The sequence below is a fragment of the Sparus aurata genome, chromosome 9 (genome assembly GCF_900880675.1).
Source record: "Sparus aurata chromosome 9, fSpaAur1.1, whole genome shotgun sequence".
In the NCBI taxonomy this organism is placed as follows: domain Eukaryota; kingdom Metazoa; phylum Chordata; class Actinopteri; order Spariformes; family Sparidae; genus Sparus; species Sparus aurata.
The window spans coordinates 633,464-646,900 of record NC_044195.1 but is presented as its reverse complement, the minus strand read 5'-3'; the positions used below and the strand labels follow the sequence as shown (position 1 = coordinate 646,900).

Here is a 13,437-nt window from a genome sequence, read left to right as displayed (position 1 = left end):
AAACATTTAAAGTTACACGATTTTACATTCTGGCAAGTTATTACATTCTTACTTCACTTCAATGACACAGCATACATTGGGAAAAAGTCTCATTCTGTCTGCTCGTCACGCGTGTATTTTTCTTCACTCAATCCTCTGCACTGATATATTTTTGCATGCTGCATGCCTCTGTTTCTTTGGCACTGCCCTCAGATGCCCAGGTGGTGTCGAACACTGCCAGTAAGTAAAACCTGAGAGGATAGTGACTATGTACTGTTATTTTTGAATTTTTGTCATATATTTTTTATGTACTGTATGTGTGTACTCCTTACTGTATGTTTGTTGGTATGGTACTAGTGAGTTTGTGCTGCCTTTTGTGTTTTCACATTAATTGATAAGTAAGTGCTCTTTCACACTGCTGTAAAAGCCATCTTGCAGTTTCATTGAATGAAATAAAATAGATTTTATTTATTTATTTCCCATAAATCATGTGTGCATAATGAAATGTATTAGAACTCAGTTCGCTGGTTTGTAGTGTGTTTGAAGGTTTAAAGAAACACCTCTTTGCTAGTGACTGGCCACCAGATGTACATTTCATTTGTAGTCACATTATGGGAGGATAAATGATTGCTCTTGATTTTGCATTTGTTTTAATGTTACTTCAAGCCTGGTTACGAAACATGCCTGCTTAGCTGGAAGCTACCAAGGGCTAACAAGTTACCGTACTTTTCACACATGAAGAGAAATGCATTTCACCTTGCTTTATTTGCACAAGTTTCACCACTGTTTTAGTGGTCCCAAGAAAGCCATACTTTACTGTTCATTACCTGCAAGATATTGAGTAACAGCAGGCACTGATGGTGTTTGTGTCTGTGTTTATGCTCAGTTTTGTCTTTGACCAAAGTCAGCACTCGCCAGAACTCTGGATCTTTCTGTCATCCTGCATTGTATTTTTTCCCCATCTCCTCTCTACACATCCATTAGTTAAGTATAGTGTTTAAAAGAAAGTAAACTACCCTCCATTCAGTAGTCAGTAAAGACTAAAGGAACATTACAGTGGAGAAGGGCACCTCCACATCTTATTGCTGCAGACAGGTTTTTGAAGCAATAGTGAAGATAAATCCAAAAGTTTTAAAACATAAACTCTCATCAACTCTTGGTGTTTATTTCTCCAGAAGCTCTGTGTTCCGCCGATGACCGTCTCCAGCTGCTATCTGCCAGTCGCCGCTTACAGGGTCACTCTTTAATCCAAAACACCAGCGCCTTACTCTCCCTCCAGTCTCTTAATCCAATGAATTGCATAATAACCATACTATTTGTCCAATACTTGCATAAGACATTCTCCAGAAGGTGCAACACCATAAACAAGGGCGAGAGGTCAAGATCAGTAACTGGAATTATCTGAGGCTAAGCCAAGCAGACAGTTCATGAGCAGCATCACTCAAAGCGGTCACACACTTAATTATGCCTGACTTCAAAAAGGTGTTATGGATCATCATCTGCCCACTCAAGTGGTTGCCTGTTTGTTGCACTAGCTATTGTTGCAAATGCTAGCTAGCTAACAATAGGGCAGAAGAGTTTGCTAGTCATATATAGAAATCAGCCATGTTTGTTTGTTTGTTTGTTTGTTTTAAAAAAGTATATGTCTACATAAGAAAATTAACAATTTGACCTTTAATATAATTTAAATGAGTGAGTTTACCCCCCCCCTAAGCTGTCATGAAAGGGGGAAATTACCTACTGAGGCTAAAGCTGTCATTTGTACCAGTTGACTCAGTTTGAGAGCCACCCTCATGTGGTGATTGGAGCAGCTGCAGTTTTTGGCAGTTCCATACTGGCTTCTTTTTTCAGCCCTGGCGTTTGCCAATTGGGTGGAACCAGCGATGGTGGCAGTGCAGAAGACTGCATGGGTGGACATTAACAATGTTGAATTTAAAATACTTTGGCTTTGCAAATGTTTTATGAGGAAGGGAATTCATTGAACATTGAATTGGTCTATTAGACCTCAAGGTTAAAGTTAAAATTGGTCTAAATTAAGTTTGTAGTTTTGGATTGATGACCAAAGATTTCACTATGTTTGTCTCACAACAACTCTCCTTAGGCTCAACTTAAAGCGAAACTCTCGCCAAAAAGCAACCGAGGCTTTATTTGGGATTGAATATGAGTCAAACCTTCGTGTGAAAGCATAATTGCGACGAAAGAGGCACTTTTAAGATTTACCGTAGTTTCGGTTTTGGGCATGTTAATTTTGAACGGGAGAGCTAGGGGCTCGACATGCTAGCATCAAAATCGCTATTTTTAGAACACTAAGACACACACTTTGCTCGTAGCATCACCAGGGTCTCTACTCATGAACACGAGCATTGAGACCATTGTTTGTGTACACAGAGTTTATGAAAAAGAAGGTTTTTGAACTACTCACATTAGCTGCTGCTGCTCCTGCACGTCGCCGTCATGGCAGACAAAAAGTGTCGATCCCCGAGTGCGACCTGACAGGCATGCTTGAGGAGCGGTTCACCATTTTCATAAACTCTGTGTACACAAACAATGTTCTCAATGCTCTTGTTCATGAGTAGAGACCCTAGTGATGCTACGAGCAAAGTTTCATGTTGTGTCGAGCCTTCTTAGTGTTCTAAAAATAGCGATTTTGATGCTAGCGTGTCGTGCCCCTCGCTCTCCCGTTCAAAATTAACGTGCCCAAAACCGAAACTACGGTAAATCTTAAAAGTGCCTCTTTCGTCGCAATTATGCTTTTACACGAAGGTTTGACTCATATTCAATCCCAAATAAAGCCTCGGTTGCTTTTTGGCGAGAGTTTCGCTTTAAGAATTTCTCTTTTGGTCATGTGCGTGTTCTCATCTTTGCCTTCATCAGTACCTAAGACCCTCTGTTCCTCCTCCTGCTCCAGGACGAGTCTCTCCAGCGGCTGCAGAAGGAGTCTGAGATCCTGCAGAAGACCTACGCCCACTACTTCGACCAGACCATCATCAACAACGAGATTGATGAGACCATCAGGAACCTGGAGGAGGCCATTGATCTAGTGTGCACCACCAGCCAGTGGGTTCCAGTATCCTGGGTGTACTGACCTGTGGCCCAAACTTCCACGACCTTCACTTCCTCCTTTCCTCCCAGCAACAACAATTCAGCCAAACTCCCACCATTCCCTTGTCAAAATAAGAATCAATGAAACAGCAACTAACCCAAGACAATTGCAAACCTCTCCCTACACTGCACTTGATGGAAAACCCCTTCAGTATACTCTGAAATCAAACACAGGATTCAACCAGATCCCTTTGAACGCTGCACAAACAACCTGCAGTGGCCAATTATTAGGCTCCTGCCCTGACAGAGGACTTAGTCATAGCGTTATATGAAAACAATGAATTATAGTGAATATTGTCATGTCTGTACTAGCTAGGAGGCAACATTTCTGTAGATGTTTGTTTTAAAGAGACAGTACTGTTACCCGTCCTGTAATTTCGATGCACTGCTAGCTCTCCACGTCTCTACCACAACCCTCCTATCAATCTGTAGTCCTGTTGGGTGTTGTATTACTGAACCATCTGTAGAAAGACACTGTCAGTGGGTAATCTGTAGATCAGCAAACTGAAGTAAAAGCACACAAAACACACTGCAATGTCTTCTCATATGTAGGTCATGTCATATCATCACTTTATGTTCGTCCCTGTTCCTTTCTAAACTGTTAAGTTAGGATACATTCTCTCGTGACTTCATCCTATTGTCAGTCTTAAATACAGTTATAGTGTTGATCATGCACACACATGCATCTTCTGCCTGACTGCCTCCCTCCCTCCCTCCCTCCCTACCTATCTTCCTACCTACCTACCTACCAACCAGGTACTGTCTCTTCTAAATAAATCCATAAATGTTTTTGAGATTTGAATGAGGTTATCATGCATGTGGACATTTGCAAGCTTCCATGCTGTAAGTCAGTCAGTGTTCCCATTGTCCCTCTGTAAACCTCCAAGAAAGAAAAGACAAATATCTATATTTACAAAAACATTCTAGCTGTCTGGAAGACTGGACTCAGCCAACGGAAACAAGAAAAAATCAGGACAGAGCCAGGCGTTGACTTCACACCTATGCACATCCCTTGCATTTTGGGTGGCATTTCTAAACCACAGATTTATTTAAAAAAAAAAAAAAAAAAAAAAACATAGAAAAAGAAAAGAAAAGAAAAAATATTGACCATGTAGTGAGATATGTTTGTAAAAAAAGATCAAATAAAAGTCTTGATTTTTCTCTTAATGATTTGTCATACACAAAAATGAACAATTTCACCATATTCCTCTTTTGCCATTTCAGAAATGTGATATCCAATATTGTTATTGTTTCAGTCAAGTTTAAAAATCAATGAGAGATGAAATACTGACTTTTATTCTGAAATGTAACTATGTGCAGAATAAGTGTTGCTGACTGCTTTGCAGGGGAAGTTGAGGCAGTGTTTGAAAATGATTAACCATGTACATGAATATGACACGTTGACATACAGCTGCCCCTTGTGTAAATGATCAAAGTTCTTCAGTATGAACAATTTTTTAAATATATTTCCTTTTATGTGCTGGAACATTTAACCTTAGAGTGGTTCGTTTGTGTCTTCCTCTCCACTGCAAAGAAGCATGTCTTGAACAAATATTCCTTCCTGAAATCCAGACTTGTGAGCCAGATCACACAAAGCAAGTCCAATTTAGTGTAACAATGGTAATTCTGTATAACTGCTGTAACAAAGCTGTTTATTGATGTTAACTCTGATTTAATAGCCAGTTATGAGCACATCAAAATCAGCGACTGCAGAGGCCTTAAATGGGTAAAATGTACTTGCTGTATTATCCATGAATAGATTATTTATTTATCTTTTATAGAGGCATGTGCTAGAAGCTTTAATGAGTAAGCAGTGGTGGAAAGTAGCTAAATTGGGGCAGTAGCCATTACAGTTATTAATGCTGAAATTAATTATTGATAATCTGCTGATAATTTTCTTGGTAAATCCTTTGGTGTGTAAAATGTAATTTTTAGAATGCTCATCTCATTTCCCAGATTAACGCTGTAGGTTTGTCTAACAGTCAAAAACCCAAATACCCAAACCCAAAGTTCTTTTGTGTGCAGATATACAATTTACTATCACTATGAAAACCAGTTAATATTCTTATTTATTGGTTTCAATTTAGTCAGTTATGTGTGACCTGCTTTTAGCCAAGAATTTATATAGATACATTTATGGAGGTTAGATGAGAACATCTGTGTGATGTTGCAGTCACTAAGAAGTGAAAGTGGAGGTTCGTGCCAGACCAATTTTGACTCTGAACAGTACCCTCTAGTGGTTGTAGTGCTTAACATCAATGATAACGTTAAGCATGCAGGGAAGTATGTGGGCTCTGATGGTTATAACATTTAAAATGGACATATCTATTTTTGTATGCAAAGGGAGCATAAATGAGCCTTATGCTCCCAACTGAACCAGCTATTTGTATCTCACCTCTATATAAAACTGTGTCACTGTACCCAGTCAACTGGAATTTGAATGCAGATTTTGCGTTGAAAGCTGGGTGGGTTCTGTGTGAACATCTAAGACCTCTTTTTGCCCTTTTTTCAGCCAGCTTTAATGCAGTTACAACATCATTGTGTTACAATACACACATGTGTTTAATTCTCTTAAATGGTATGGCTATCAATAGATTTTGATTGATATTGATTAATGTGAAGGTATTTGCCCAAAGTCATACTGCACTGGCAGGCAGAATGTGGTCTACATGAAGACATTTAAATGCATTAAATGGTTAATATAAAAAGTAATATACAGAACTATATGGAATGTGTGCCGCGAACAAAAAACTTCCAGGATATTGTAATGGGAGCATTTCTATAAATTAAAGCTGCTGTAAGCCTGATTTTCTTATTTAAAGTCGTTTTGAACAACTTTATTCCAACAGTTGTCATTGTTATACATTGTTTGGTCAGTAACCCATGTCTATCCTCTCACTACTCATGCAGTAAAATCAGAATCAGAAATACTTTAATGTCCCGCAGACGGGGAAATTGTTTGTCACAGCAGCGTCAGATTGTTAGAAGAACAAGAGCAATAGCAAAATAGACAATAGACAATATAATAAAAAGGAAAGAAAAATAGAATCAAATTGACGTGTATATTTACATGACATAGTGCAACAATGAACAACAAATATGTATATACAGATTTTAAATATAGATAATAAATATGGGTGATGAAATTAGTTTGTACAGACTTATTGCACAGTGCAGAGTACAGGGTGAGGTCTATATGGAGCAGTGCTGGTTGTACAGTCTGACAGCAGCAGGGAGGAAGGACCTGCTATACCTCTCCTTCACACACTGAGGGTGTATCAGTCTGTTGCTGAAGGAGCTGCCCAGTGCTGTGATAGTGACCTGCAGGGGGTGGGACTCCTTCACCAGCAGTGATGACAGCTTATCCATCATCCTGCTCTCTTCCACCACCTGCACTGAGTCAAGAGGGCATCCCAGGATGGAACTGGTCTTCTTGATAAGTTTATCGAGTCTCCTTCTGTCTGCTGCTGAGATGCTGCTGCTCCAGCAGACTACTCCATAGAAAATGGCTGATGCCACCACAGAGTCATAGAAAGAGGTCAGGAGGTCCCCCTGCACTCCAAAGGACCTGAGCTTCCTCAGCAGATACAGTCTGCTCTGACCTTTCTTGTAAGTTGCTGCAGTGTGATCAGTCCAGTCCAGTTTATTGTTCAGGTGAACTCCCAGGTACTTGTAAGATGTCACCATCTCAATGTCTGTCCCCAGGATGTTCACCTGTATTCAGGCTTGTTTGTGCCTGCGGAAATCCACCATCAGCTCTTTGGTCTTCCCGGCGTTGAGCTCAGGGACGGACTGGCCATTGGGCAATGGGGGCAAATGCCACTGCCACATCACAAATAAATAAATAAATAATTAAATGAATAAAGCGGAGCGGCTGCATCAATAGGCGGCCGCAAATTAATAAATAGGCTAAATAAATAAATAAAGCGGAGCGGCTGCATCAAAAGGCAGCCACAAATCAATAAATTAATAAATAAAAATAATAAAAAATAAAGCGGAGCTGAAGGCGGCCACAAAAAAGAGGGAAAAAAGCAAACAAACAAACAAACAAAACGGCCTGTTAACTCTGACAAATAATAGGCCTACTTAACTAAATAATAATAATGACATTTTTTGTCACTAAATAAGGTGACGATCTAATCACTATTTATATGCCACATACGAGTCTCTATATCACAGTCATGGTTACCTTCTACAGTTACAAACTTTTATATCACTCTGCATTGTTTTGTACCGAAATGTCTTATTCAGATGTTCAAAAACGTGCATGGTTTGAAATAAAACAAATCTACCTGCATTTTTTTATTTGAATAGTTGTTTGCAAAAGTTAAAATGAAGCAATTTCTTCTGGGAATTTCAAGACTGAATCGAGTGGACCATCTGAGTGTGGTTGTTGGAAGTTGGAGGTTGGAAGTTGGAAGTTGACTGAGATTAAGCTAGCAAAAAAATTAATCGAGGTATCAAGCGACACAAGGTGGGAGCGGAGAAAAATAGAGAAATCTCAGAGAGCACTGTTGGTTGACGGTGAAAAATGCTGCAAACCGACTGATTTGTTTTTAAAATCAAGTGCAGCTTCAGCTAACACTAGCGCTAATACTGCCAGGACAGTGAGGAATATGAGCAAGAGGAGGATGAAGAGGTAGACATGGATGACTGCGTGACGGTAAGACACGTTTGTATTATGGAGCGGCTGGCTCTGATGATTTATTAATATGTTTTATGTATTGGGGTGTATTGGTTGTTTATAGCTTGGGAATTTACGTTTACTATCAAAGGGGCTATCAAAAGTGGCTGTTCTTTACGTTTGTCAAAAATTGCGCGTGGGCGCGCGCACCCCTCCTTCTGTGGGCCGCTGGTGGGTGAAAATGCCAGGGCCGTTTTTTGTTCCCAGTCCATCACTGGTTGAGCTGGAGGTGGTTCTGATGGCACCGGTCCACAAAGTCCTGAATAAGTTCTCTGTAGGCTCTGTCGTCCCCGTCCCTGATGAGGCTGACGATAGCAGAGTCGTCAGAGAACTTCTGTAGATGGCAGTGAGGGGATTGGTGGTAGAAGTCTGCGGTGTACAGGGTGAAGAGGAAAGGAGCCAGGACTGTTCCCTGTGGGGCCCCTGTACTGCAGATTATTGTGTCCGACACGTAGTCCCAAATCCTGACATACTGTGGCCAGTTAGTGAGGTAATCCAGGATCCAGGATGTGAGGTGTTGGTTCACCCCTGCGAACTCCAGCTCCAGCCCAGGAGTGCAGGCTGAATGGTGTTAAAAGCTCTGGAGAAATCAAAGAACATGATCCTCACAGTGCTTCCAGGCTTCTCCAGGTGAGACAGTCAGTGCGTTTACATGACACTCAAGAAAACCGAATTACTGTGTTAGTCCGACTATGACCGGATCTCTAAGATGCATGTATACACCTTAGTCTGACTAAAATCAGACCGGATCAGATTTCTCATAGACGAATTAAAGCACCCAGATTATTCGATTGATAGTCACATTACTCCTGCATGTATACGTTCCATCAGATCGGATCGGATTGTGCGTTCTGCGCAGGCACGAGATTTTTTCCCCGGGCCGTGAGCCGGAAGTAGAAGGACGACGACGGCAGCGTCTTTCCTCCGAAATTACCGCAAGCAAGAGCGCCATTGTGCATCTAGTTTGTGTAATTATCATGTACACCATATCTGAAATGTACAAAGATGTAGCTTCGTCTCGCTCTTTGTACGCCATCTTTCTTGAATGCCGAGGCAGCTGGTGACGTAAAGAGGTCAGCCGGAGGTGTTTTTGTTACCACTAGTTGAAATGGGTACAGCGCCACCTAGCCTACCGGGGTATGACATGCTCCGGCCAATAATCCAATTTTCTCACCCGCATGTATACTCGGATAATTGCAGTTGTCTGGTTGAGTAGCATAGTCGAACTATGGCTATAATCTGACTAAGATGTGCATGTAAACGCACTGAGTGATCTGTCCAGGAGGAAGATGATGGCGTCGTCCACTCTGATGCCGGGTTAACTGGAGAGGGTCCATGAAAGGACTCAGCAGAGGGCGGAGATCGACGAGGACCAGCCGCTCCAGGGTCTTCATCAGGTGTGAAGTGAGAGCAACTGGTCTTTAGCTGTTAAAGTCTTCTGGGTGAGGGATCTTTGGTACAGGTACCACGCAGGAGGTTTTCCAAAGCATTGGCACTTTTCCCAGCTTCAGGCTCATGTTGAAGATATATTCCACACTTCTGCACAGCTGGTCTGCACAGGACTTGAGGAGCCTGGAGCTGATCCCATCTGGACCCGTAGCCTTCTTTACCTTCATCTTCCTCAACTCATTTCTCACCTGGAGAGACGGGAGGGACAGAGTGGAGCAGGGGGGCTGAGTGTCGGATGTGGGGGGCGGGTGAATGTCAGGGGGAGCAGTGGGGGGAGTCTGTGACATGAGAGCCGTGGAGAGGGAGGTAGAGGTGAGAATGGGGCAGTAAACGGGGGATTGGAAGAGGTGGTGGGGGGCAGCAGAGATGACTGGGCCGGGGGTGCCTGGGAGTCTGGAGTCCTCTGCCCTGAGATGGTTTTAAGGCTTTTCCAGACTCCACTGATGTTTCTCTGCTGCAGCTGGTCCTCCATCTTCCTCCTGTAGCTGTTTTTCCCCTCTCTGATCTTCCTCCTCAGCTCCTTCTGCACAGCATTCAGCTCCTCCTTGTTTCCTGACCCAAAGGCCCTCTTTTTCTCCTTATGTAGGGCCTTTATGTCAGGATTAATTAGAAAAACACTGTACAGTCCTGGTGGGTACAATGTTATCAACACAGAAGTTTATATATAGTCCGTTATTCAGTCTGTTAAGCTGTCGATGTCCTCCCCATGAGAAACACCAGTTCTTCCCACATAGTGGAGTCAAAGCAGTCCTTCAGAGCCTCCTCAGACTCCTCAGTCCTGCTTTAACTGTGCAGGTTTCCACTGGTTGCCTGTTTACGAGGGGCTTGTACACAGGCGGGAGATGCACCAGGTTGTGGTCAGATCTTCCCAGGGGAGGGAGGGGGGATGAGTTGTATGCCTCCTTGATGTTGTTGGCATACAATAAGTCCAGTGTTTTATTGTCTCTGGTGTGGCAGGTGACATATTGTGTGAATGTGGGCAGAGTGGAGGACAGAGGGCCATGATTGAAGTCTCCAGAGATGAGGAAGAGGAAGAAGGCCTGTGGGTGCTGTGTCTGCAGTGAGCTTGTGACTGAGTGGAGGACGTCACAAGCTGCACCAGCGTTAGCAGAGGGGGGGATGTACACAGTGAACACAATCACCTGTGTGAACTCCCTCGGGAGGTAGTACGGCCTCATGCTAACCGCTAAAAGTTCGATGTCCTTACTGCAGACCTGTTCTTTAACAGTGATGTGCCCAGAGTTACACCAACTGTCATTAACAAACACAGCCAGCCCTCCTCATTTCCTCTTACCGCTTTCTGCCGTCCTGTCTGCCCACTGCAGTTGAAAGCCGTCCAGATTAGCATCCGTGTCCGGGGTCAGCTCCGTTAGCCACGTCTCAGTGAGCGCCATTATGCTGCACTGGCGGTAGTCCCTCTGGTGCCGGGTCAGCGCCGTTAGCTCGTCCATCTTACTGGGGAGAGATCTTACATTCCCCATGATGACAGACGGGAGGACGGATCTGTCTGTAGCGTGTCCTCCTGCGACAGCGAAAAGCGTCTCGGGGGACATCAGGCTGCTCGTGCGGCGACACCGCGGCGCTACTGAGGGCCAACAGCTGATCCCTACTGTAAACAATAGGACTGCTTACAGGCTCCCTGGACACGGCGGAGAACGGTGAAAAAAGAAGTATTAAGACCAGAATAAGAGAAGCGAGTCTGGTCTCCATACTGCCCAGAGAGAGAGCTCAAGAGAGGAGTACAAAAGAATAGTTAAAAGTACCAAAAGAACTATAAAAAGAGGAAAAAGCTCAAATGTGAGCGAGAGCTGCTGCAACAGGCTGCCACTCACGCGGCGCCATCTTTATCTTTAAAGAGAACATAATAATACTATTTTCAGGACAGAAAACACCATAAGGAGGCAGGCCTGTCAGACAGCAGGATCTTCTTGTTCTGGTACCTACACTGGCAATGGTGGAACAGGGAAAGGCAACAATTCCAGTCCTTCCAGTGACAACTTGTACCAAACAGGCCAAGTGATGAAAAACAGAAAAGAAAGAGGCAAAGAGAGGACTGTGAGAGTGTGGTGACCTAAAGATGAGGGAGAGGATATTGACTGCGAAACGGACAGGAAGTCAGTTTAAACTACGACAATGGATACAGCAGCTTTAATGTAAAATTACATATTGCGCTTACTACTGTGACATGCATGCGTGCACGTGTGGAAGGGGTTAATGATCTGGCCAAATAAAACTGGGGTTTCACACAGTATTTACACATGTGCCGACTGTGGCTCAGACAGTAGAGCAGCCATCCCCTAATCAGAGGATTGGTGGTTTGGTTTGACCCTGCAGTGAAGTGTCGCTCTAGGAAGCGTATTGCAGGATTTGCAAAAAGTGAGTAGTTGTGTATTAGTGTAGTAATGACTACTGGGTACAGATATAATAATGTAGTAGACTTTACTGTTTTTATATGCAAAATGCAGTAAATTTTCTCCTGTAACAGAATTGCTCATTGTAATGTTTAAGAAAATACATTAATACACCTACTGTTACACCTACTCTGTGACAGTAGTTTGTATAGCCAGACCTCCACAGTGTTGTGCCAGAGCTAGAGATAGGTTTGACTGCACTAGTTCTCATGAGGGGAAAAAAATGCTTTTGGCTGTTTGCATGTCTTTAAACCAATCACAATCATTGTCAAAAGAGGCTCCATACTCCATACTTTAACTGAGATGCAGTGATAGTGTCCCTGCAAAACTGTGTCCTCGCAAAAGCAAAAAGATAACTCGTTGTTTCACATAGCAATGGGGATTTGTGAAAATGGTGCAAAGATAACACAAGGAAGGGGGAATAGGTAACAAATGAGCAAAAGTCTTCATCAGGTAAGTCAGACTACAGTAATAGTGACAGAAGAGCCACCCCAGTAAAGCTTCTGTCAAGGTTCCTCCCAAACGTCCACATTATGGGTCAGTAAGTCATGCATACACTGTAAAAATAGATAAGGTACCAAGTAGTCCCTCTCTACCTCTTCAAGATGTAAAATTTGTCTATCAGGGCAGGCAAGTGTATAATTCTAAAATGTTTCAAATGACTGAATTTTTTTTGTGTTTAACATAGATTTCTGTCAGTTTTCAGACATGTTTAGCATTTCTTTTGAGAAAATTGGAGGTGATCAACTGCTTAGAAACACAACACTCATAATGTATCTCTGAACGTCACTGTTATAAAAATGGAAAATTGACTTCCATTATAAAGCTCTTTTCCAGTCTACTGACAACTCAAAGTGCTTTACAACACCTGTCACATTGATATTCATGTGACAGAGGCTGCTGTGCAAGGTATCAATACAACACTTCTTGCCCAAACCACCTCACAATATCTCTATGCACAGCCATTCACACATACCTTGATGTGCCATCAGAATAGGGGGTAGAATCTTGCTCCAGAATCCTTCGTCATGCAAGCCTAGGGGAATATAGTGCAGCAGATTAGCAAAAAGATCGTTCACTTTGGTATACAAGCATGAAATTTGGCACAGATACTCTCTAAGGGCCACTCTTTTGGAAAAAGGCGTTGGCTACTCAAAAATTCAATATGGCGGCCATTTTTCAAGATGGCCCCACTGCTATTCAATGCTTATTATATCAATTATTCAAACAGTGATCCAAGCATAAAATTTGATACAAATACTCTCTAAATAGTGGAGCAGATTAATGGCATATTTCAAGAGAATCGTTCAAATTGGTATACAAGCATGAAATTTGGCACAGATACTCTCTAAGGGTCACTTTTTGGGAAAAAGGCGTTGGCCACCCAAAAATTCAACATGCCAGCCATTTTTTTCAAGATGGCCGCTATTTCTGTCAAATGCTCATTATGTCAATCGTTCAAACAGTGATGTAGGCATAACATTTTGTGAAAATACTCTCTTAAGAATGTTTTTTTGGAAAACGGTGCTCAAAAATTCAAGATAGCAACTATTTTTCAAGATGGCCGCCATTTCTGTCAGAGCTCAATTTAGCGTCTTAAGGAAGGTTTTGTTTAATAGAGTGAACGTCATTACACAACCAGGGCATACTGGTGACTTCACTGCTGTGGAACTCAGCATGGGATTCAGTGTCAGCTGATCTAGTTTTACTTACACTGTAGTTCTTGACTAGTAGTAATAGTATAGCTAAGTTTAGTGTCCCAAATGCTGTTTACCAGCCCCTCATCAATTAGCTAGTAATAGATGTAGTTAG

General features: G+C 42.4%; 1 protein-coding gene across 22 annotated transcripts in view; it reads left to right on the top strand.

The window, feature by feature from the left end:
- Window positions 1–5,902, top strand: part of caska (calcium/calmodulin-dependent serine protein kinase a) — a 253,409-nt gene extending 247,507 nt beyond the window's left edge. For all 22 annotated transcript variants that reach the window (XM_030428180.1, XM_030428183.1, XM_030428178.1 and 19 more), the window contains one exon: window positions 2,888–5,902. In XM_030428180.1, coding sequence (XP_030284040.1) covers window positions 2,888–3,064 — 177 coding nt within the window. In that variant the 3' untranslated portion in view covers window positions 3,065–5,902. The remainder of the gene's footprint in view (window positions 1–2,887) is intronic.
- The last annotated feature ends 7,535 nt before the right edge of the window (window positions 5,903–13,437 follow it).